General features: G+C 33.7%; 1 protein-coding gene across 1 annotated transcript; it reads right to left on the bottom strand.

The window, feature by feature from the left end:
• Positions 1-6,672: 6,672 nt before the first annotated feature.
• On the bottom strand, positions 6,673-8,798 carry LOC104212326 (protein TIFY 10A). The gene is made up of 2 exons (XM_009761546.2): positions 8,541-8,798; positions 6,673-7,553 (listed from the first exon to the last, which is right to left on the bottom strand). Exons 1-2 carry the CDS (start codon positions 8,692-8,694, stop codon positions 6,988-6,990), a joined length of 720 nt encoding a protein of 239 aa, XP_009759848.1. The 5' UTR covers positions 8,695-8,798; the 3' UTR covers positions 6,673-6,987.
• Between the last annotated feature and the right edge of the window lie 16,605 nt (positions 8,799-25,403).

Genomic DNA, 25,403 nt, shown 5'->3' with positions numbered 1-25,403 from the left:
CTCGTTTTCTTTTTTCCTCTTTATTTTTTATCCTTCTAAATATCATTGAAAAAGCGAAAGACTAAGAAGAAAAATAAGATCAGATCAACAATAACTTTCGAGTAGAGGATTTTTGAGAGTTTTAGGCAGTAAGAGACTTTAGGATTTGTTCGAGCTTCAGAGTGAGTAGTTAGTTTAGGTCGTTTTTTATGAGTTCTCGTTCCAATAGTTTTTTGGTGAAGGCTCTCTTTTATTTTTACATGACGGGATAGGGTTCTGTTGAATTAAGAAAAATAAGGTTAGATCAACGACTTTCAAGTAGAGGATTTTTAACAGAGTTTTAGGCAATGAGAGACTTTAGGATTAGTTGGAGCTTCTGTGCATTCATGGTACACTAACTTAACCTTTAAGGTCAAATTCAAAAAGATTCCTGCCTCGGGGCAGGAGTTACCTCGGGGATGATTACGCGTATTCCTCCTATTCCAAGTAGGGGTGTACATAGGTTGGGTTGGTTCCGATGTTATAATTACCAAATCAAACCAATTATGTCGGGTTATTAAATCTAGAGATCAAACCAATAAAACTCGGGTTTTTTAATCTCGATTTTTTATCCCAGTAAAATCTTCGTAGAACAAAACATATAACTTGTGCTCAAAATATTTCTTTAATCCTAGTAAGATACAACTATATAAAGTATTTTTCAAGAAAATATTACGAAATATGATGTGTCATGGCATTATCCTAAAATATTCAACAATAATGAAAATAAAATTATGTAATATAAATATTGCTAATTAAGAAGCCATAATAAAAATAAACATAATCTAGAAGTATTAAGTCATGCTAAAATAAGTAGACTATAAAGGAGTATTAATTACATGATTAAACGCTAAAGAAAAAATAAAATAGGTTATGCATTTTTATCTAAATTACTGCAAAACAAAAATAGATATTCAATAAATTCCCGTTCGTATTATTGAATTGAATGTCTTTTATTAGCATTAGTATTGATTTGATTTTGGTTTGGGTTTTTGTTAGCATTATTTAATTTACTAATATTAATGACTATAAAACTTATTGGAACATTCAAAAGTTCTAAGTCCAACCTTGAAATAATACCTCAAAAGATAAAATTATGAAAGTTATAAGAAATATTTATAAATTACATCACAATAGGTATACTTATATATTAAATATATCTAAAATTTCTATATATGTAATGTCGGATTGGTTTGGTTTCGGTTTGACTTTCTTTAGTTAAAACCAAACCAAACCAATTATGGTCGGGGTTTTTTCCTCAATACCAAACCAAATCAAACCAATCCATAGTTGGATGTTTTTTCTCGATTTGACTCGGATTATCGGATTGATGCGGTTTTTCGGTTTCCTTTGTACACTCCTAGTTGAAATCCTTTCGCATTTAAGCAGAGTCTTTGGTTTTGAGCCTTAAAAATGAAAAGCTTTTTGATAAAGAGTGATTTACCCTCCATTAAAGGATTTACCTGACTCAAATCCGGATTAGTTGAATCAGTGAATTTTAAATACCTAATATAAAAAAAAAAATACAAAGCTAAAAACACACGCAAAAAAAAACGTTTCGCTGTCATGACTTGCAACAAATAATGGGTATCAATGCTTCAACTCTCTACATTTCTTTTATTCATAAACTACTCTATTTTTTTTGGTTATTAAAAGGGAGAGTATTTATTATTATTTTATTATATATTATATACTATATAGAAGCGCCTTGAAAGCAGCTGTAGGTCGTCATGCCAGCTTGCCGACCAAGGGCTTCTTTGGTAATTTTAGGTGATTCACTTATTTTGATTGGTTTAGCTTGTGTAGGTATTGTAGTTGTATTGTTAGTTTTAGGTTATGAAGACACTTTTGCCATTGTGGGCTCCATACATTTTCACTGTAGACTACTTGGCTCGGTTGATTGGACAAACTGAATGCATCATCGCTCTTTTATGCATTAGACTGCCACGTGTTCTAGGAAATGATGATATAGTACTTGGTAGACAAAAAAAGAATATTTAGTTGACTACAACAAAAGTAGACTTATTTATTTGTATATACTTTTACTTTGATTAATCTAATTTGCACATTAAATTTTAAGGTTAACGGGCCACACCAGTGTACCCCTTTCATCATATAAGTTTATTTTGTTAAACCTAAGTTGGAATATGTTAGGTAAAAAAAAGTTGTACAAATTTAAGTAGAATTAAAGAAAATATTCAGGACAAATGTAGCCACTTAATATTACACAAAATGACTGCTCGCTGAAATTTTAAAATTATATAATTTTATTTGAAAGAAAAATCGTATTTAAATTGTTTAACTTTAGAATTAATTAAATTGAGTTCCGGTAGATATAGATTGTAGATTCTTACTGTAAGATACAATTTAACTGGTTATAACATATTATATATGTAGCTTATTCTCAAAGTTATCTACTCATACTAATAAAATAAGTATTTCTTTTCTACTCAAATAAAAAGGGAACACTTGTTTTCCCGTTTGTGTGCACATCAAGAATATTAAATTTTTTTTGAATATGAACACAATATTTACATTAATATAGATATGGTTACTCAAACTATATTATTTTTCGCATAAAAGTAAATTCGAAAGAAATATTTTATTATTTAGATATTTTTGTTATTGTAAAAGATAAATCACACTTTTAGCTTATATTAGCTGAGCGAAAGACTCATTAGTTTTTTTCCTTGTAGTACTTAAATTTCAACTTATGAATAAGAAGCTGAACGAATAAGTCAGGAACAAGAATATATTTTGTTATATAACTTAGATGATGTATTTAACTTTGTTAAAATACTCATAATTAAATGTTATAACAATCATATACAAAATTAAATTGTATGATGATTGATTTTTAAAAATTATATTAGAAGATAATTGATATTTTCGATTGGAATTTAGTGTATTAAGAGTTATAGATGTTAACTTACATCAAAATCAGGTGAGATTTATTTTTTCAAGCAACCAAATCATTTTAGAGAAAAAGAAATATAGCTTCATTTAGTAAACCTTTTATTATGATTACTTTGAAAAGTTTAACCCTATAAACTCTTTATATAACAGCTATATGAAATGCATAATAAAGCATTTGTAAAGAACTTTGTGAATAGTTAATTTGGTCCACTACTTTCTTCAAATGTTACAAGTTTTACTTAGATAATGTGACTTCCACATATTTATATTTTTAATCTAGCTAAAGTGCGATGACAAACAGTATGGTCTGCATTATACAATGACAAATAATATATGTTCAAGTAAATGTCATCGTAATAAATTAAAAACATATTCTTTTTTCATAACCTTGCTCTAATAAATAATACACTATATACAATATTTATAAGGTTTTTCCATGTTTATTTGTATTTAAAAGACAAATAGCTGATAATTTCAGTTAAAAGATATTCTTATAATGTTATATCAAAATCTTGATATTAGCATCTTATACAGGATGTGAGACTATAAACTCGGGTTTAACACAAATTAAATTTTGGATTAGAAATAGTGTAACATAAATTATTGGACCCGTGCTAGCGCGGGACCAATGACATCTAGTATTAGTAGAAGACCTTTAGTAAGGTGGGAACAAAACGTGACTATTGTAAAGTCTTCTTTGCTAAGAAATACGTATTTATTTCCATATTTAAATATTACTTTTTAGGAAAGATGCAAGTCCACCCAACCTAACATTTTCCTACCCACTTGCCTCTGTCCTTCTCGTGATCCTCTATACAATATGAGGACTATCTTTATTTGTATATATTTTTTGTATTCTAGGTTTGAAATTTACTGGTTCGACTAATTTAAATTTAGTCATCTAAACACTAGCTGCCTAGAATTGCTTCATTTTAAAATTCGAAATCTCTAATTAAAAGTGAAAAAATCTTATTTTATCTTATCACACTTGCTGGTAATATTTATTTATGTACTCAATTGTACCATTTTGCCTTTTTTCGTCTTTTTTCCGTCTTCTTGAACCAAGGATCTTTCGAAAATAATCTCTCTACCATCTCGGAGTAGGGGTAAGATCTACGTATACACTACCCTCCTGAAACTTCATTAGTGAGATTTCACTTTGTTGTTGTACTCAATTGTACTATTCTATCATCTTGTCTTTTGTTTATTCATTTTACTTTCTAATATATCTTTCTTTTTCACCATCTTTTGAAACCTTTTCCCGTGTTTTAATTTTCAAATCAAAACCTTGTGGGTACATAATGACGGTGGATTGTACTCTTGTTTTATCTCTTTTTTTAATTTTTTTTTTAAATTCAGGAGGTGGGGTAATAGCGGACCTTCCAATTATAAAACAGAAATTTTCACATTAAAGTTTTTTATTTTTATTTTTCTTCTTTTTTGCGAGAAATGGTGATTTGTGAATGGGGAAAGGCAAGGGAAATTAAGGGAAGGATTTGGTCAAATTTGAATCCTACACCTAACTTGGTCAAATTGAGTCCTACACCTAAGTTATGTGGAGTTAAATTATAACGTTTACATAAAATTTAGGGACGGAGCTACATAGACCTAAAAGAGGATATTTGAATTATTTCTTGAAAAATTATATTGCGTAATAGAATATTTTTTTTTAAATCTACTTGCTATAAAAAAGTTTCAATGTAGCAGCTAGGGGTGTACATGGATCGGGTTGGTTCGGTTTTTATCAAAACCAAATCAAACCAACTATATCGGTTTGGATTGGTCCGGTTTTATCGGGTTTTTGGGTTTTTTTTATTACATGAATATTATTTCAATCTTACTTTGTTAAAATTATAGATAAAACTTTGATAAGTGAATATATGTTTAGTAAATATGGAAAAAATTAACAAACATATGATCTATTAAAATATCTAATGGGAAAATTATTTTAGTAACACATGATAGTTATTTTCTTTTTCGTCTAACAATACTTTTTTGTTAATTTACGCTTTCAAGGGGAATACATCCCAAATATTTATATATTTTCTAAAGAAAAATCACTATAAAGTCTTAAAAATATAAATAAAATTTATATATTTATATGTCGGTTTGGTTCAGATTTTTTTACTCAATACCAAACCAAGTCAAACCAAACCTAGTCAGGTTTTTTAATTAGTTTGGTTTGATTTCTCGGTTTGGTGCGATTTTCCAATTCAGTTTGAACACCCCTAGTAGCAGCAACTAACTCAAAAAATGTTTTAAGTCGTAGGTTTGATTTTCCACGGTAACATTATTATATTTTTTTTTCCAACCCTTTTATTATAATTTCTCCTCCACTATGGGTAGATATTTCATTTTTTGGATGTTTTTCACTCTTAGGGGTTGTTTGGTATGAGGTATAAGAAGGTATAGTGGTGGTATAAAAATTTAATACTATCTTAATATTTCATTTGGTTAGGAAACCAGGTATAAGTTATCCCAGGATTAAAATTAACACCGGGATAACTTATACCTTAAGGGTGGGGTAATTAGCACCGATATAACTTATACATTTTTCTTACAAATTATGCAATTGTCATATTTAATACAACATACCAAAAAATGGATAAAAAACAATTCCAGCATAACTTATCCTGGTATAACTTATCCCGGCATAAGCCGTATTCAAACCAAACAACCCCTTAGTGTGGTGTATTTTCTTTGGTGCCCGACTAATTCAGATTTGCATTGGAATGATTCACTTTTGAGCGTTAAATGTTGTGTACTAAAAGCGTCTCTATTCTTAGGACTCAAACCTAAAATTCTGGTTAAAAATGACAGAATACTTATTATTTCACCACGCCCATTAGTGGTGACCATAGGTAAACTTCAATCTCACTTTGAAGGGTTAGCTTTAAGGCAACATAAATTGAATGAAGATGGATAGGCAGACTCCAAATTAGGTCTAAAAAAGATGCATTAATTGAATGAAGATGGATTGCCAAACCAAAATCTAACTACATTTAGGTATTGTAAACATTATGAAAGTTTGGCAGGGGTGGGGGGTTGGGGGGTTGGGGGGGGGGGGACAAAGCAAAAAACGTGCAAAATTTTCTCAAATAGTGTTTGGTCAATTATTGGAGACCAACAAGATAGTCATACCAAACCAATTATACAACATTACAGATCATAACAAACCATTATAAAAAAAAATCTTAAAAAATTTCAAGCAGGCATGTTTGACCTTACCCCACTTGTAATTGTGGCTTGTTTGATTATTTCCATTACCATCTTTAGTTTTAGTTTTTGTATATGCTTTTATTTATTTATATGTATATATATATAGGCAAAGGCGGTGCCGGATTCAACTATATTTCACTGAATATCTGCTATTTATTCATATCTTAGAAATTATTTAAAGAATTTTGTCAGTACTGGAACCCTATTCTCCTATATGATTTTCATGCATTTCATTAATCACTAGGTCGACCGTCGAATGCTAGTATATGCTATATTTATTTTATTAATTTTTTTTCCTTTACTTCTATAATTTTCTTGTCTATGATAGAAACTACAATTGGAGCTCTTCCTTTAAAGGGAATGAATTATTTCCAAATACCTTCAAAATCTTGGAAAAGAAATCATGTATTGCTTTTTATCAAAAAACAATAGAACCATACAAGAAATACTAAAACACAAAATACAAATGGAAAAACAAAGTAATTTGCCTTATGACAATATAACAAAAATCAATGAAAGTTGATGAATCAAATAGTACATATAAGATACTGAACAAACATCCTTTAGTCTTAATTACAAAAAAATTCTCAATAACAGTAAATCAGATCTAGTTAGATAATATTGGCTTCAATCAAGCTTGAAACCAAGAACAAAAAAACTTGAAAAATACTTTGTCAATTACTAGAAAGAAAAAAAGGGCAACCCAGTACACTAAGCTTCTGCTATGTGCGGAGTCCGAGAAAGGGCCAGACCACCCGTGACTTCGTGATCACATAGCAGTAACTTCACCAGCTACGCAAGGCTCCCCGTCTACCAGTAGTATTACCAAAATAACTAAAAGAACTGCTCAGTTTTCACTGGAACAAATTTTGCACCTAATCCAAGCCATGCCTTATTTTCCTCAGTCTTAGAATCTGCTATTTTTTTGTTGTAAATCTGATATGGTGCAGTTGAAGTAATTCTATCTTTTCTTTTCTCCAAAAATCTTGTAAGTGAATTTCGTCTCGCAATTGGTAAATCAGCAACAGAGGATTGTGATATTGGCACGTGAATTCGCGTACGAAGTTCTTGAGTCAAATTGGTAGTAACAGATTCAGCTGATTTTTGATTATTTACCATAGGATAAGAAAATATGTTACTAGCCAAATTCTGTTTGTTGTTGGTTTTCTTGGTAGCCAATTTCATGATTTCATTTGCTTTATCTGCTGGAAAATCATCAAATACAACAACTTGACCACCATAAAATATAGTCATTTGTGCCTTTTCTGGTTCAGATTTTGCAGTAGAAATAACTTCTTGAGGAAAAAGATTCATTGGTTTTTGAGAATTTTTCTCAGCTGAATCACCTGATTTTTCAATCATTGGCAATAAATTCATAGTAGTTGTAGTTGTTTGGTTTCCTGTTTCAAGAAATAAGAGAAAAATACATCAGAAAAAACTCCTCCAACTTCTAAAATGTTAAATAAAAAAAAGAGCTGAAATCTTGAAACCAGAATAACTGTTTTTCTTTTTAGTCTATCCTAAAAAGAATCGCACATTTCTACATTTAGAAATGATTCGACTCTAAATTATGTATATTTCATGTTATGCATCACGAGTAAGGGCGGAGCTAGAAGCCCCTTTAATTCGAACAATATATTTGTGTTAAAAAAATTCATCAAAAATATACAAATATTAAATATAGAATCCATTTAATAGCACTTGAAATTCTCGTTCTAAAATTTAGAACCCATAAAATTGGAATTTGAACTCTGCCGATACATTCACAAGTTTTCAAGTTTTTTTAATTTTTTCTTAAATTTCGTGCTCAGTTCAACATCGACACACAAATTAAGGGGAGGTAATAATACTAGCTAAGATGGGCGTATCTAGTGTACTGTGGTCAGCATAATCTAGTAGCTTTGGCTCAAACACTGTATTTCATTAAAAAAAAATTCACTGAAAATGTGTACATAATTTATTCAGAACCCAATAAGCTTTCTTTTTTATAATCAAAAACCCACAAACTTAAAATCTTTAACTCCTCTATAAATCACAAGCTTCAATATATTTTTTTTATTTTTTTTCTCAAATTTCGTGTTCAGTTCAACACCGATACACAAAGGCATTACTAGCCAAAGGGGGCGGATCTAGTGTACTGCATACTATCAGCATAACCTAATAGTTTTGTCTCAAACTCTATATTTTAATGTATAAATAATTCATTAAGAACCCAGTGACCAGTCTTTTCTATAATCAAGAACGTAACTCATAAACTTAAAATTCTAGCTCGGTCTGTAATAGCTAACACCCTATCTAGCAAATGATAACAGAAAACAGCTATGGATTTAAAGTTAATTTTTTAAGGAGAGGATAAAGAGTAAATGGATATAAATTAAAGAACATACCAGTTGGTTCAAAACTGCGGTAGATACCAAGATTATTGAGATCTCCAAAAGAACCTTTTTTCTTCAAGAATTGGCTCAAAAGATTACAAGTTTGAGAAAACTGAGACTTCTGGCCGGTGACCTTGCCGGAATCTACAATCTCCGATGACCCCATTTTGTTTTCCGGTGGCAAAAAACTAAATATATCAAGAATCTGTAATAAGCTTGAGAAAGATATTTGTAAGTTGAAATAAATTTGGAACTATTTGATGAAGAATCTGTTTTGAGTACAATGTGTATATATATATATGAAAAAAAGATATTGGGGGGGGGGTGTTGAATGGTGGGGTGGGTGGGTAAGAGGGGGGTGGGTGGCTATACCTATTTGTTAGAATTAATGCGTGAACGAGGAACACGTGGGGTTTTCAGTACATTAATGTAGTAAAACTCTGGTTTGTGGTTTTGTTTGTTTGGTTCAAAATTCAAATACAAAAAGGTTTTGATTTGAAATGGGAAATGAAATTATTAAAGTATGGACAAAGAAAAAACAAAGGTAATCCATAATTCAAACACGTTTTCTTTTACGTCTCAAAAAACGATACAGCTGTGTATATTGCGCGTTGCTCGGTCACTAGTAAATTGCCCTCTGTTTTGTTTATATTTACAACGTCTGCCCTCCTTCGTATTTCGTTAGTTTTCCATTTTTTTTTTCTTTTGGCTTTTTATATTTGTTCTTGCAAAAATAAATAAATTGTTTTTACTCTGTCCTTTGGTTTTAATTTGGATAACAGTTGTTTATGTAAGTATTTGTTTGAATTTAGTTTTGATAAATCAATTTTTAGCTAATAGTTTATTGTGATTTAGTGGCCGTTTGGACATAAGAAATGTGAAATTTTGGAAGAAAGTAAAAAAAAAAAATTTAAGAGAAAATGATATTTTCAAATTAGAGTTGTATTTGGACATGAATACAATTTAGAGCTGTTTTTTAATTTTTTATGAGTGATTTGAAGTAAAAATTTTGAAAAACTTTGGAGTTTTTCAAAAATTCGAAAAATTCCGAAATTCAACTTCAAGTAAAATTTGAAATTTTATGGCCAAACATTGACTATTCACTTTTTTGAAGCAGTCTGGTGCACCAAGCTTCCGTTATGTATGGTTTCTGGGAAAGGGCCGAACCATAAGAGGCTAGTGTACGTAACCTTACACTGCATTTCTGCCATAGACTATTTTCATGGCTCGAACTCATGACCTTCCCGATCACATGACAACTACTTTAATTTACCAATTACGCCAAAGTTCCTCTTCAAAATATATAATTTTTTCTTTCAACCTAAAATTAATATAAAGTACCAAATTGACTTAGTGCCAAACTAATGGGGCTTTAATGTAAGTACTCAAATTTATCATCGTTAAAAATGTTCAATTTTGGACTCAAATAATTTTGGACATGTTCAAACATGTCAAAAAATAATAAATACTTATTTGTATCGGGTATTTATACCAACTCAATAAATATATGACACATGTATTTACGAACATGATTATCACTAAATTATAATTACTTAATATATATTTTTATCATTAATTTATCACTTAACCATAATATATTAAAGTAATTTAGTGTAAACACGTGATATAAGTAAGTTTTTTACCATCAAAATTTTAGTTTTTAGTTTAGCTTCATAAAACTTTATGGAACCAAATCTATCTTTACAACTATTGATATTTTAAATTGAGTTTCTTTTTCTTTTTCTTTTTCTTTTTCTTTTTCTTTTTAATTCTTCCCACATATTATTATTAGCATTATTAAAAAGAAGAAATTAATGCTAGTATTATTAGCATTACCAACAAGTGAAACAAACAAATATAGAAGAAACAATAAACAAAACAGACAATAAACATGTTAAGCTCACGTATTTATAGACTTAAATTCATAATCTTTGAATCTTAGATGTCATCGTTATCATCTTACATTAAGACCTCATAATTACTTTAAGTAGGCACGTTTAAAATTATTACTTACTTTACAAGAGATAATTTATATTTTTATCTCATGTATCCATGTACTATGGCCTATTGATTAGTGAAGCGAGTGCAAATTTTGAAGACCAGACTTTAAATTCGAACATAAACAAAAAAAACACTATATGATTTCTTTCTATTTTCCTAATTTTTAAACAAATCCTGTGGACAATATTAGTTATTATCTGTACTGATAGGAAGTGGTGGATATTTGGCAAACTAATTGTGTGCACACATTGGCTCGGATTAGGGATGTTCATTCGGATCGGATATCCGAAATTCGAACCGATTCATTCAATTTCGAAATTTTGGATTTCGGATTGGATCAGATTTCGGATTGTGTTTATTAAAATTTCGAATCGGATTCGGATTGGTATATTTTAATCCGATCCGAAATCCGAAATTTTTAGGGTATATATAAATACTATACTTTAATATCGGATAGTCAGTACTTCCTTTACATTTTTCTCCAAGCTATTACCATAGTACTCTCATAATTCCATAAACATGAATTTTTATTAATGTATTGCCCCTTTTACAAAGAAATATACATATTAGTTTGCAACTTTGAGGCATAATAATACGATCCGAAATCCGATCCGATCCAAACTTTAAAATCCGATCCGATCCGATATATTTCGGATCGGATTCGGATTGCATTTTCTAGAATCCGAAATTAGAATTTGAAATGTTCTAAATTCGATCTGATCCGATCCGTGCACAACCCTAGCTCGGATGCTATCGTTATAAAAAAAGGTTTATATTTTTTACTTATATCATTGTCATAAAAATAAGTTAATGATAGTCGAGCGTATTCTACTAAGTTTACTAGTAAGAGGGTGTACAGGTCGAGAATTAAGGCATAAGGGTAGCTGGTAGCCGAGTGTTCTTCGTACCTATACCAGTAGTAGTAGCATAGCACGTATTTTCATGTTTTCGTATTTTTAGATTTCTATTATTATATGTTGTTTCTTTCTCTATGGTCATCTTATTATTTTGTTGTTATTACTATTTTTTATTTTATTTTGTATTATTATTGTGCTTATGTTTTCCTATCGTACTTCTTTTCATTATTGTTGTGACTTCCGTACTCTAATTCTTTTTTATTATTATTGTTATTGTTATATTGTCATAAAAATAAAAATTTGTTATAAATATATTATATTATGGATGTTCATTTAGTACTCCATTATAAATAAACTTCCTGGAGAACTTATTCATATGGGACTTCGCCGTAAATATGTTTATCTATTTAGTACTCTATTGGAAATAAGCTTCCTGAAGAAGTTTATCACTTCGGTACCCGATTATGGATAAACATTACCCCCGGTAGAAGGTTATTCATATCGGGTATAATAAGCTTATCCTTTCGATATTCCGTTATGGATAAACATTATCCCCAGTAGAAGATTATCCATACTAGGTACAATGAGCTTATCCTTTTAGTACTCCGCTATGGATAATCATTACCCCTAGTAGAAGATTATCTATACTGGATACAATGAGTTTATCCATTCAGTACTCCGTTATAGATAAACATTGCTCTCAATAGAAGATTATCCATATCTGGTATAATAGCAGCTTACACAGCAGCTTGTAGTAGCAGCTTACACAGCAACTTGCAGTAACAGCTTACACAGCAACTTCCTTTTTTTTATAAATAGAAGAGATTTCAGTTTATTATGTACATCAGTTTGAATTCGAATAATATATCAGTTTCTCTCTATGCGTATCTTTACTTACAGTCCTTATTTTATAACAAAATTCAATTTAAAATCGACATCAATTAAAGTGAGTCCGGAACCAAAATGTGGTTCTTTTGGACAAGTAGCACCTTAATAGATGTAAAAAAAAAAAGATGACATTTTTATATATAGAGCCCAAATACTGGGCTCTATACATTAACGTTAACTATGCCGTTAATGTATAGCGCCCAGTATTTGAGCGCTATATATAAAAAGCTGACACTAACAGGTATAGCGCCCAAAAACCTGGCGCTATACATAAAACTTTATGTATAGCGTCTAGTATTTGGGAGCTATATACCTTTTTCGTGGCCCCACCAATAATTCCTGACTTCAATAATTCAAAAGCGTATAGTGCCCACTTTTTGGGCGCTATATATATAAAAAAAAATTCAGCCTAGAATTTCCTATATAAAGAGGTTAGGATTGTATAGAAATTCATTCAAAAGGTGTATATCGTAGAAATTTCCCGGTTAGCCATTTCCATACTCTTGTTGAAACGTTTATAGTTGTTAAACTCCAGCATTTTTTTATTATATCTGAAGAGCGTAGAATAAGAGTTTCATTATATTGGAGGGGTGAGGTTGTGATGAAGAATAACTCTGTGGGCTACAGTTTACCTGCTCAGTGTCATGTTAAATTGCCACTTACGATGGAGTACGATAAATTGATATCGTTGTTATGCAAAAAATGAGTGTGAGGAAACGTTCAGTGATACTTAAAGTAACCGGAAGATATCCGTATTCCGTCACTCCGCAAGCGGTTGTTTTTTACTCGGAGTTTACATCGACGATGATGAAACTTTGAGTGATTTTCTAAGGACTCCGGATGAATGCCGGAAATTTCTTGTAATCACAATGTTGGAGATGTACGTGAAGGTCGAAGACGTTCCAAAAAACGAGGTTGTGCGTAGTAGAGATAACCCCCAATCATCGGGTGGTTATTCTGAAGCAGTTTTTGCCGGTCAGGTTCCGGATGAAAGAGTTTTCCTTGATTTAAACTTATCACCGCCGGCGAATGAGCAGCGAGAAAATAATTTATACCCTGCTTTCCATAATTCACAAGACGAGTGGTAAACTTCAATTTTCATTTGTGTTAATTATGTATATTTTTGGTATATTGAATTTGTATTAACGCTCATATATTTAATAGGGGGTACCGGCCGGATATGAATTTCACAAGTGGCCCATCCGGTAGTCATCACCTAATTGAAAACGTCCATCATGGAATTTCATCACATTACGACTTGTAAGTTAAGTGATATAGCCATATGGAAAGCATTTATTAATTCAGTAGCTTATATTTATGTTGGTTGTGCAGTGAAAACGAGCAAGCTGAACCACCCGTACTCACTCAATTGCCCGAAAACGACGTATTACATCGGGATCTGGCGGATGCACAGAGTGAGGAATAGAACAGTGATTACGATAACAATGCCGATGAATTCGGAGACGAGACGCCCTTTCCTCGTGAGGATGGTGATGCGCAGGATGAGTAGGAAGGACCTGATTTGCAGAGAGACCCACATAGACGAAGAGTGTACGAATCCGAAGTGTCGTTTCATTTAAGGGGGATTCCTTACATTGATAACTTGCCAATCGTTCCGGATGTGGAAGCTCTCACAAGGGATTTTGATAAAATTCAGACAACAATGTGGGATGAGTCTAGACCAACGGTGCTTGCAAAGGGGATGCTTTTCCTGATAAAGCGCGCGTAAGCAGGGCTTGTAAAATGCACAACGTAAAAGAGTGTCGTGAGATGCAGGTATGAGAGTCAAGTCTGATGGTATACAAGGCTGTTTGCCACAGGTGGTTTTGGCCATGTAATTGGATGTTGCGTGCGACCAAGAAGAAGACAGGTATGTGGAAAGTTGGTAAATACATTCCCGCCCACACATACGAAATGGACATATTCAACGGGAATCACTTCAACTTGGATATTGACTTGATTTCTCTTGTACTTATTCCGCATTTCGAAGCGTCCATAAGGTATAAAATCAAAGAGTGCATTACATCAGTCCACTAGGAATATGGCCATACCATTACGAAAAGAAAGGCATTTCTCGGGCGCAAACGAGCGTTTGAAATTGTCTACGGTAATTGGGATAAGTCATTTGCATCTCTGCCAAAGTACATGGCCGCACTGGAACACTTTAACCCTGGGACAGTTGTTGAATGGAAGCTTGAGCGGAGTCCGGGAACACCAGAATACATATTCAATTACGTGTTCTAGGCGTTTAAGCCAGCAATTGATGAGTTTTCGCATTGCCGACCCGTAATATCCATAGACGGAACTCATGTCTATGGAAAGTACGATATCAAGCTATTGATAGTTGTGGCAGTGGATGCTAATGGACAGATATTTCCTCTAGCTTTTGTTGTTTGTGCCAATGAAAGCACAGAGACGTGGACGCTATTTTTGAACTACCTGAAAGAGCACGTTGTCAAACAGCGTTCGGGTATTTGTCTAATATCTGATCGGCACGGTGGTATATTAAGTTCTGTGGAGAACTTGTCTGCATGGCAAGAACCTTATGCATACCACTGTTACTGTGTGAGGCATTTTAAGGCCAATTTCCAAAAGGCACATCCCAACAAGGATCTACATGATTTGATGTGGATGGCAGCAACAAACCACCACCAGCATAAATTCCGGAGGCATATGGATTCTATCAGGCAAGAAGACGAGACAGCCTATTGTTGATTAATGCGACATCACCCGAAAAAGTGGACTTTGCATGCGGATGGTGGCAGACGATGGGGAATTCTTACTACAAACGTGTCAGAGTCCTTCAACGGGTTATTGAAGTCGGCAAGAGGAATGCCCGTCACAGCCATGGTGCGGATGTCGTTCAAGCAGATGGCGGAGAGGTTTGTTGAACGGTCTGCAGTTGCAACAGAATTGATGTAAAGGGGTGTTAAATTTATGCCAGTGCCGATGCAGAGATTTGAGAAATACAGACGGCGAGCACATTGGCATTCATTTTTGCAGTATGATAACGAAAGAGGTGTTTTTGAAGTTCGCACCGCTATCCATAATAATCGGGGTAATAATGTACATACTATAAATGAATCAGCAAGATTATGCTCCTGTGGGAAATGGTCCATCTACCACATGTCTTTCTCACATGCCATCAAGTGTTTTTAACGTGTTGGTTATGCGGAGACCAACTATGTTGATCAACAATATAGTGTCTCCAAGTACCTAAACACATATAGTGGTCAGTTGCAGCCAGTGGGTGCTAAGCATTATTGGCCTTCGGAACCATTTAAAATGGTGTGTAACAAGTCCTATTTGCGTAAAATAGAAGTGCAGAAGAGAACGTGTATACGGAACCAAATGGATGTTAGTGATACCGTTTATGCGCGCAAATGTGGTATATGCTCGCAAACATGACACGACCGTCGTAAATATCCTTCAGCTGGTTTGGGTGGCAAAACTAATCAAGCTCGCGGTGGGTGTTCTTCTAGTGTACCTAACTACCCATGAGTTGATGTTGTAATAATTAGTTGTTATGTCTACGTTGCAAGATTTATGAAATAAAATTATGCTTGTTAATTATGATTTGTACTTTCCCATTTTACCTATTTAAATAATATTTTAATAAAATTATCTGTATATTTAGCGCGGTTAAATATACAGTTTTGTGTGTGTTGTTTTGTCAAACTGAAAAAGCTGATCAGCTGACATAAAGTTGTCTTGTCAACATCATGATATTTAACACGCAAAATATAGCGCCATTAGATAGTACATTATGTATTTAGCGTGGTTGAACACTACATTATGTGTGTGTTGTCTTGTTGAACTGAAAAAACTGACCAGCTGACATAAAGTTGTCTTGTCAACATCATGATATTTAACATGCAAAATATAGCGCCATTAGATAGTACGTTATGTGTTTAGTGTATTTTTCATATTTCTTGTATTTTTATTATGTTGGTCTGCTATGTTTGTGTTTGTGCTGTAGTAATGTTTTTCTTGTTTGTTGTACTAAATTTTATTTTAATTGAAGTGGAAGTTAAGTTTCAGTGCTTGTGTTGTTATATGAAACTATCAAACGAATGGGGAACTAAAAAAAGTAATGGGAATATTTGATTAAATCTTGTTGTTAATGTATACAAAAATATTATTTACACCAAATAAAAAAAAAGGAAGGCCGAATCAATGTGTCCCGCATTCGGTGTGTCTTAATGCAGCCGCTGGCCTGAGCTGCATCCCCTCCCGCCCGGGTGCACTATCAGGATCATCATCATCAAGTCGTTTCCTTATAGTCGGATGCGGCGTAGGATGACATGTATCGGTGGTGATGTCAGGTCCAGTAGAAGGCTACATAATAACATGAAACTTAATATAGAAAACTACATAACAATTCACAACAATTTATATTGTCTTACCATCATCGTGTCTGGATCCTGAATGTAGTCATCTGTCGCAGCATCGCATGAAGCCTTAAAAAGGAAATTAATAAAGTTAAAGAAAATAAATAGGTTACAGTTAAAACAAATTCAAATTCAATACTAATAAACTCATACCTGCGCATGTGATGTGGAGCCATAACTCAGTCGGCGCCCACTATAAAAATCTTGGGTCGGTCACTCCTCATCAGTGGTAGACGGGCCAGGGAAGTATCTACCCCAATTCACTCCTTGAATATCCAAGCCATGATCAATAATTGACCCGATGAGGTCACCTGCGATGGCACTGGAGTGCGATAAATTCCAAGGCTGTAAGACGGCATGTCCGTCTCATGCATGCCACTTGCCATATCAGCAGCAACATCATCAGCAGGAGCCTCAACGACCCCTTGCTGGGGACCACCTCCTCTCCGCCCACGACCACGTCGTCCGGTACCACCAGCTCGTCGGGCACGTCCGGCTCGTGGGATACCACGACCTCGCTGGTACTGCGCTGGGTCCATATAATCAGCCTCGTGTGCCAAACGCTGATCCGATCGGGCTCGCTGCAGTGTCTGGGCAGCCACATCCATGAATCGACGACTATACTCTTGCATGGCCACAGGATCGTGGACATGACTCTGCATCTACTGCCCCATATGATAGACGGTATGCAATCCAATCGCCTGCACAAAGTAAAAAATATAAACTACATATTTGGCATTAAATTACAGGTATATAATTAATAATAACATAAAACATACCAGGGCCTCGTGTCTCCCGGCGTATGGGATGTACCGACCGTATGCCTGATGAACTGGGTTCCCGATAAAAAGTCAGGAAACAGTGCGATGTCATGCCATATAACGTTGAATAAGAAAGTGTTGCAGAGGTGGGGTCAAGTCCCCTCGCCTGTCCCAAGTACCCAATTGCTCGTCAAGCCATGCCATAAATGTGTCGTCCGCCATGGACCGATCATCCCTCTCATAATGTAAAGCAAGCCATGTAGGCGGACTCGGTATAGGCTGCGGCAGGCCAAACTGACGAAATACCCGCTCGGAGGCATGATGCTCGACAATATCGAGGCATATGAGCGGGACAGAAGCCCTCCAAATATGTCGGCCGAACGGGCAGGGTACCTATTACCTCATCGTTGTACGACGTCCAGATGAACTATCAAATAAGAACACAAACTATTAGTATGTGCAACACTAAGTTAATCTATAACAGGTAAGTTTAGTTAGATATTTACCTGTGCGTCCTCCAACAGATCCAACACATCCCTGCAGAGGGGGAGATTATGATGGGCATCATACTCTCGTGCAAGAGTACGGTGCATAACCCACCTACAGGCTAGAGGGAGATGCGGAATTTCTACATTAGCCGGTAGCTGTGGTAGAGGTGGCTGAAACTGCAGAAATCGCTCCCAGGCCCAAACCTAACATACAAAATTGACGTAAAGTATAAGATTAACTATAAATAGGTAGAATTGAACTAATGGACATATTATTTGAATATGTTGTCACCTGTAGAAGCGGCAGAAAGCCACCAACGTCTCTTTGTGTGCCGATGCAAGCCCGACACATCTGCCTGTACAAATATGAGATGACAGCACCACCCCAGCTGTAGATGGTTGTATCCTCGAACCGGTCAATATGATGCAAAAAATGGAGGCTCACTAGGTTCCCCGAAGTGTTCGGAAACAAGACCCTCCCAAGCAGAAGGAGCAACAACAGCCTCGTATATCGTTGTACATCCACCTCCGCTGACTCGTCGGTGATAGTATGGTGGTTCTGCTCCAGGTGGTCTCTAATGGGGACCAACTGCATACAACTGGACCCAGACACTACAGTCTCGTCCTCCGGAAAGGCAAAATGTCAACGCTTTAGACCCTTTTGCATACAACTGCACCCAGACTCTTTTTACTACGCTACAAGACTCTAAATTTTACTACGCTAAAAGAATCTACATTTTACTACTCTAAAAAGGTCTAGATTTTACTACGCTAAAAAATAATCTAAACTAAGCATAAACAACAAATAAATTTAATTGCAAATAAAGCACAAAACGGCATGAAAACACATATATATAAATTAGGATATTAACAAACAAATTTATTTGACAAATTTATATTTTTTTATAAAACACTAATATTAAATCCGGATAAATTTAACATTAGTTTCGAAAAAAACATAAACCGAAATAGAACACATACAAATCAAATAATATGCATTATTATAAAAGTTTCAACTTAAAATAAACCGAAATACCTCGATTTAGAATTTTCGGAAAGCAAATAGATTGAAATTTTGACTCCGGAAGTGTGAATCAACAATAATACGAAGCTCTACTCGAATGTGGGACCTACGTTCTTCACCTTTTATGTGACGGGGGACCCAAATTTTTTTTTTTTTAAATGATGGGGCAGCGGGTATGGGAGTGGGGGACCAAGAAGAAGAATATGTAAAATATTGAGGAAGAAAAAGCAGAATCATCGTCTTGAGGAAGACGACTCGATTTTTAAAAAATATGTATAGCGCCGGGTTTTTGGGCGTTATACCTGTTAGTGTCAGCTTTTTATATATAACGCCCAAATACTGAGCGCTATACATTAACGATACAGTTAACGTTAATGTATAGCGCCCAGTATTTGGGCGCTATATATAAAAGTATCATTTTTTTACACTTATAAAGGTGTTACTTGTCCAAAAGAACCACATTTTAGTTCCGGACTCCAATTAAAGTTTCACCTATTTGCACGTGACATATAGATAGAGGACAGTACAGAATGGGCATTGGATTCGGCCCTTTCTTAGAAGGATTTTGTGATGAGTGACTACTGACTGATGGTAGCTAGTTCCCAGTCACGTCTTTGTACAAAGCTAAATAACATAAAATACCAAAAAAAGTACGATATTATGACCTTTCATTTCACTTTATATGGATTTAACCGAGAAGTTAAAATTTCTGTCTATATAAACCTATTTACTTTTTGGTCCGTTAAAAAAAATGATCTCTTTATGTATTGGTAACGATTTAGCTTAAACTTACAATTCTATCCTGAATGAGAAGCTTTTATAATCACACAAATACTCTGAGCCCCTTTTTAACTTGTTTAGCACCATAAATTTTAAAAGTCCTTATTTTTTCTTAAATTTCATGTCAAGTCAAACAAGATCACATAAATTGAAACAGAGGGAGCAAGTAGTTTAGTTTTATTTGACAAGACATTACACAATATGATCGCAGAAAACATAAGGCACATTAATAGTGGTGAAGATAAAAAAATTTCCAAAAATATTCAAACTTGAAAGAAGTGAAGAAAAATTCTTCGATAAAATTCAATACATATTATATATCTTTAAGATCTAATATTTTATTTATAAACACAATGTTGATATATTTCTGACGAAAGATAGCTAGTTAACCCCTTTAAGACATGTAGCTTCGCCCCGGACATGAGTACGATGAAGGCCACATGGTCGTGACGACATACCATTTTAACATTCTGAAAAATTTATATAAACACATAATGTACAACAACAACAACACCGACCCAGTATAATCCCAAAAGTGGGGTCTGGGGAGGATAATATGTACGCAGACCTTACCCCTACCCCGAAGGGTAGAGAGGCTGTTTCCAGGAGACCCTCGACTCAAAAAAGCAATAGGAGCCGATATATTAGTGCTATAAAAATGCATAATAAAATAACAACAATATAAGAGATATGAAATACAGAATACGAAATACGAAATAGATGGCTGGTATAGTAAAACTAGCAGGTAAAGCCCTGCATCAATAGCCGACCAATGACATTCTTAGTCTAACTCCTAACTGGCTAGTCTCACTCTATTGTGTTGTAGAAATATTCACAACTTTCCCCTAACCTACAACTTTAATGCTCGACCTCCATAATTCCCTGTCAAGGGCCATGTCCTCAGTAATCCTAAGTCGCGCCATGTCCTGTCTGATCACCTCTCCCCAATACTTCTTAGGTCGCCCTCTACCTCTCCGCGTGCCCACTACAGCCAGTCGCTCACACCTCCTCACCGGTGCATCAGTGCTCCTCCTCTGAATGTGCCCGAACCATCTGAGTCTTACTTCCCGCATCTTGTCCTCCATGGGGGCCACACCCACCTTCTCTCGAATATCTTCATTCCTAATCTTATCCATCCTTGTATGCCCGCACATCCACCTCAACATCCTCATCTCTGCTACTTTCATCTTCTGGATGTGTGAGTTCTTTACCGGCCAACATTCAGTTCCATATAACATGGCAGGCCTAACCACTGCTCTATAAAACTTACCTTTTAGTAACGGTGGCACTTTCTTGTCACACAAGACTCCCGACGCTAACCTCCACTTCATCCACCCCACCCCTATACGGTGTGTGACATCCTCGTCAATCTCCCCGATCCCCTGAATAACCGATCCAAGGTACTTGAAACTACCCCTCTTGGGAATGACTTGAGAGTCAAGCCTCACTTCAACTCCCGCTTCCGTCGGCTCAACTCCAAATTTGCACTCGAGGTTTAAATTTAATACTCCTACGAAATACCAGGCAGGGGCGGGTTTATAGGGGGATTATAGGACAAGTGAACCAATGGTCTATTCATAAAATTATATATTTTATATACGTATTTTCTAAAATTGGTATAATATTAATCGTTGACACTCATGTTTTAAGAAAATTGAATGGTGCACTTGATTCAACATTGAGCTATTTACCAAGAGTAATAGGGCTCGGTTTTCACTTAATATATTAATTTTTTTTTAGTAGTGCATTCTTATGTACTAGAAATTCTAGATCCGCCTCTAATACCAAAGGGCAGGAATAGAGCTCGAGGGGCGAAAAGGGGTTAATCGAAATACCCTTCACCGAAAAATCACATTGCATATATAAGATTAAGATTTTGTTTTATATATATGATAAATATTAAATCGTGTTGCTAAAAGTTCTACCTCGCTAATGCCTATCTCTGTGATGTGTTATCGTTTAATTAGTCAGCAACATGTAAAACTTGAAAGTTCAAGTTTTCTAAATTTTATGTATATAATAAATCCACTCACGTGTTTGACTAAGTAAATATAATCTCTTAATTAATGGCAATTCACGTCGAATATGAGTTATATGAGTTCATCCACTCAAATTAGTTGACTCTAAAATAAAAACAAAATTGTTGACTCCAATTCTTTCTTTGCGTCCTTTGATGGATAAATGATAATAACGTGTTGTTGAGTGGGTCTTGTTTATTTTCGAACCTTCCTTATTTTTTCCACATATGACTTAAATATAAACCCTTATCTAAAAACCTATAGCTATTGTGGCTTATTCAATGTTTTTAAGCTTAATATATATAGTTTAATTAATAGTTTAAAGGGGTATTATCACTTTTAGCCTGTGCCAGAAATTATTTATATTTGGTAGCCAAAAAAGTGCATAAAATTTGAATAATTTTTGTATATAACATACAGAAAGTATATATATATATAAAAAATATACATTTTCAGCTATTATTTTGAGAGCGGCTCGCTATACATTGTCAATTTTCCCTACTTTGAAAAAAAGGGGTATTATCACTTTTAGCCCCGCCAGAAACTACTTATATTCGAGGGCCGAAAAAGTGTATAAATTTGTAAATTTATAAATATATATATATTGGCTATTATTTTAAGAGCGGCTATACAATATCATTTTTCCTAGTTTTTAAATATGTTATATAGCCACCACCACCAACTTGTACTCCTTATGTTATTTAATTATTTATTATTATTATTATTATTATCCAGTATATCACTAACAGTTTTCTGTTAATAGTATAAATATTTAATATTATTATTATTATAACTATTTAAGAATTTATCCCTTTAGGTGTTAGATGCGATCAACCAAAAAAAATCAGTAATAAAGAATTTGTTCTGCAGTAAACGAATGAAATAAGAAAGGGCTTCGTCTTATATTGTACTAAATAGAATTATTGAACATAAAATGTGTCTCCTTACTTAGTCCCTTGCGATCGGAAGCGGAGCTAGGATTTGAAGCTTATGGGTTCAGGATTTTAGTTCTTTTAAGTTACTTGGTTCTAAAACAATAATTTGTACATATTCTATGAATTTTACAAGATAAATACAATATTTGCACAAAAACTACTAAGTTCGCCCGAACCCGTAAGCGGAGGCGGGATCCAAGATTTAAATTTTATGGGTTCAGTATTTAAGGTTTTTAGCATTAAACCCATCATATTTTCAAAGCTAAATAACATAAATTTATGTTCCACCTCAAAAGTTATGAGTTCAGTTGAACTCGTAGTTATAGTGCTAGATACGCCCCTGCTTGCGACGTGCCCTTAGTAGAGAAAATATTAATAGTAATTGTTGTTCCTTATACCATGTTTGGATCAACTCTTGATCTTGAATTAACAATAATAATTACTATTATAATAATGATAATATTGAATATTAATGTTGAGCTGGAATTGAGCTTGCTTGTACGTGTTGAATGAGCAAAAGAAAAAACAGAAGAAGGGGAAATTGAAACAGGAAAAGGAATCATAAATAGGAGTGCTATCTATAGATATATACAGTGTAAGCACATGTTGAACGAGGCATTTCATACAAAGTCAGAATCGGTGACTCATTGCATAAAACATTTGAATATTTCTCCTTTTAAATAAATGTAAGTTGTCGAATCCTGAAGAGGCGGAGTCAGAATTTAAATTTTATGCGTTTTAAATTTTATAATACCGATATCAGATTTTACTAACTGAGTTCTGAATTTAATTTTTGTAAATATTTTAATAAATTTCTTAATTTATAAACAGAGTCTGAGCTAAAACTACTGAATTCAGCCGAATTCGCATGTCGGCTTCTAGATCCACCCCTTGTCTGGAATAGTGTTGTACATTTTGGGGATATTTCCTAGAAACATCTTGAAACAATGACCTTTCAAAAGAACCTCTACATCTCTATTCTTTTTAAACTTTCAGATGATTCATGTCCTCTTTGTGCAATGGTCATACTTCCTTTTTAAAAATAGATTTAGGGTGGAATAGAGTGGATTTTTTGCTCATTAAATTTTTAATCCTGTAACTATAGAGTATCATTTTGTTGACTACTAATTTGTGTCCATTGATGTGAATTTATATAAATAAATATTTCACTTAAGAGTGTGGTGAGTGATACGGATGCGATCCTTTTATATTTAATTAGAGATCTCGAGTTTGAACTTTAGCAATGGACAAACTCCTCGTAGGAGTGCTTCCCTTTTAATAGATGATACTCGACATAAATTCGAATTAGTTTGAATAATGAGTTTCAGATACCAGATGGAAAATATGTACAATAACAACAACAACAATAACAATAACAAAAAACCAATATAATCCCATAAAGTGGAGTCTAATGAGGATAGTGTGTACGCAGACCTTATTCTTGCTTAATGAAGATAGAGATTGTTTCCGATAGACCTTTGGCTCAAGGAAAGATGAAAAAAAGACAGTAACAATAACAAAGATAAGATACGAAAACCGGAGCGAAAAAATAACATATGGTAATAGATTTTTGGCGGATAGGAAAATATAAGACTAATACTACTATTACTACTGGCATAAAAAATAGACACGCTGAGCTACCTACTAACTTTCTTCCCTAACACATGGATAACATGTATTTATTTTTAATTTTCATTGTTATAAGATTGTGTTTCCTTCCTTTTAGGCTACTTCCACCATGCTTCTGTTTCGGACTCCTTACTTGACCTTCTCAGTTTTAAATCTCCACGCTTAGCTACGTGGAATTAGTTTTTAATGGTATGGCATTCATCAGCTATTACTCGGCATTATCCAATAATTATTTCAATACAAAATAGCGATAAAAAATTTATATATTTAAATTGGAAGAATTCCCCTAGTAACTAGTTCACTAGATAGTCCATTTCAATTGCTTTATTAGCTATAAATAAATTGGAATGCAACTTGAATAGTTCAATACACATAAATTTAATAACTTCTGTTTATAAGAGTTTTTAGTTTGAGACTTACCTTTTAATTATCTGATGTATAACCATGTAATCATTTTTCACTTTCTGACCAGTGTCAAACTAAATTGAACTACAAATTTTTATAAATCGGTCCTTTTACCATTTTAATACGACCGAAACTGAAAATTATTGTACTTTCAATGTAAGTTTTGAATATTAAAAATTATAATTTAAGATGTAAAATTATTTTTTAAATTTAGCTCCAAAAATTGATCAAACTACTTGGTAAAGAGAGCAGGCCAGTTATCTTGCTAGTTCAGAAAACTGGCATATAGAAAATGAAAGTTGAGTTTAACAGCTGAAGACAGGAATTATGATGGTTAAAATTTGATAGATACTCATCCTTTCTTGATATTATAATCTGATTGGAAGAAAATGACATTAAGTTACAAAAAGATAAATAGTATGTTTTCTTTATTTTGTTTGTGGGAATGGGACACAATATTTTAATAACCAGATTAGTCTTATATCTGAAAATCTTGCGATAAATGTAGCTTCAAAGAAGAAGGAAAAGGAAGAAAAGTTGTTGAAAGAATAATAATTTATAGACAATGATCCAGCTCATATATGGCCAAATGGTACATGTTGTGGGCAAAAACAGAAATCATGCATATTTTTCTGTTTTTATATAATTTTTTTAAATCATTTATAGACTGCCAAAAAGTTCAAAATTAGAACAACAAT

Source organism: Nicotiana sylvestris, chromosome 6 (genome assembly GCF_000393655.2).
Source record: "Nicotiana sylvestris chromosome 6, ASM39365v2, whole genome shotgun sequence".
NCBI classification, from domain to species: Eukaryota; Viridiplantae; Streptophyta; class Magnoliopsida; order Solanales; family Solanaceae; genus Nicotiana; species Nicotiana sylvestris.
Note: the sequence above shows the minus strand (reverse complement) of the source record. Positions and strands in the feature narration are given on the sequence as shown.

Bases quoted from the DNA above. Each gene is read 5' to 3' on its own strand.
- LOC104212326 (XM_009761546.2), bottom strand. From the start codon at position 8,694: ATGGGGTCATCGGAGATTGTAGATTCCGGCAAGGTCACCGGCCAGAAG. The intron at 7,554-8,540 runs GTATGTTCTTTA...TTCTTGAAACAG, and splicing joins CCGCAGTTTTGAACCAACTG to GAAACCAAACAACTACAACT.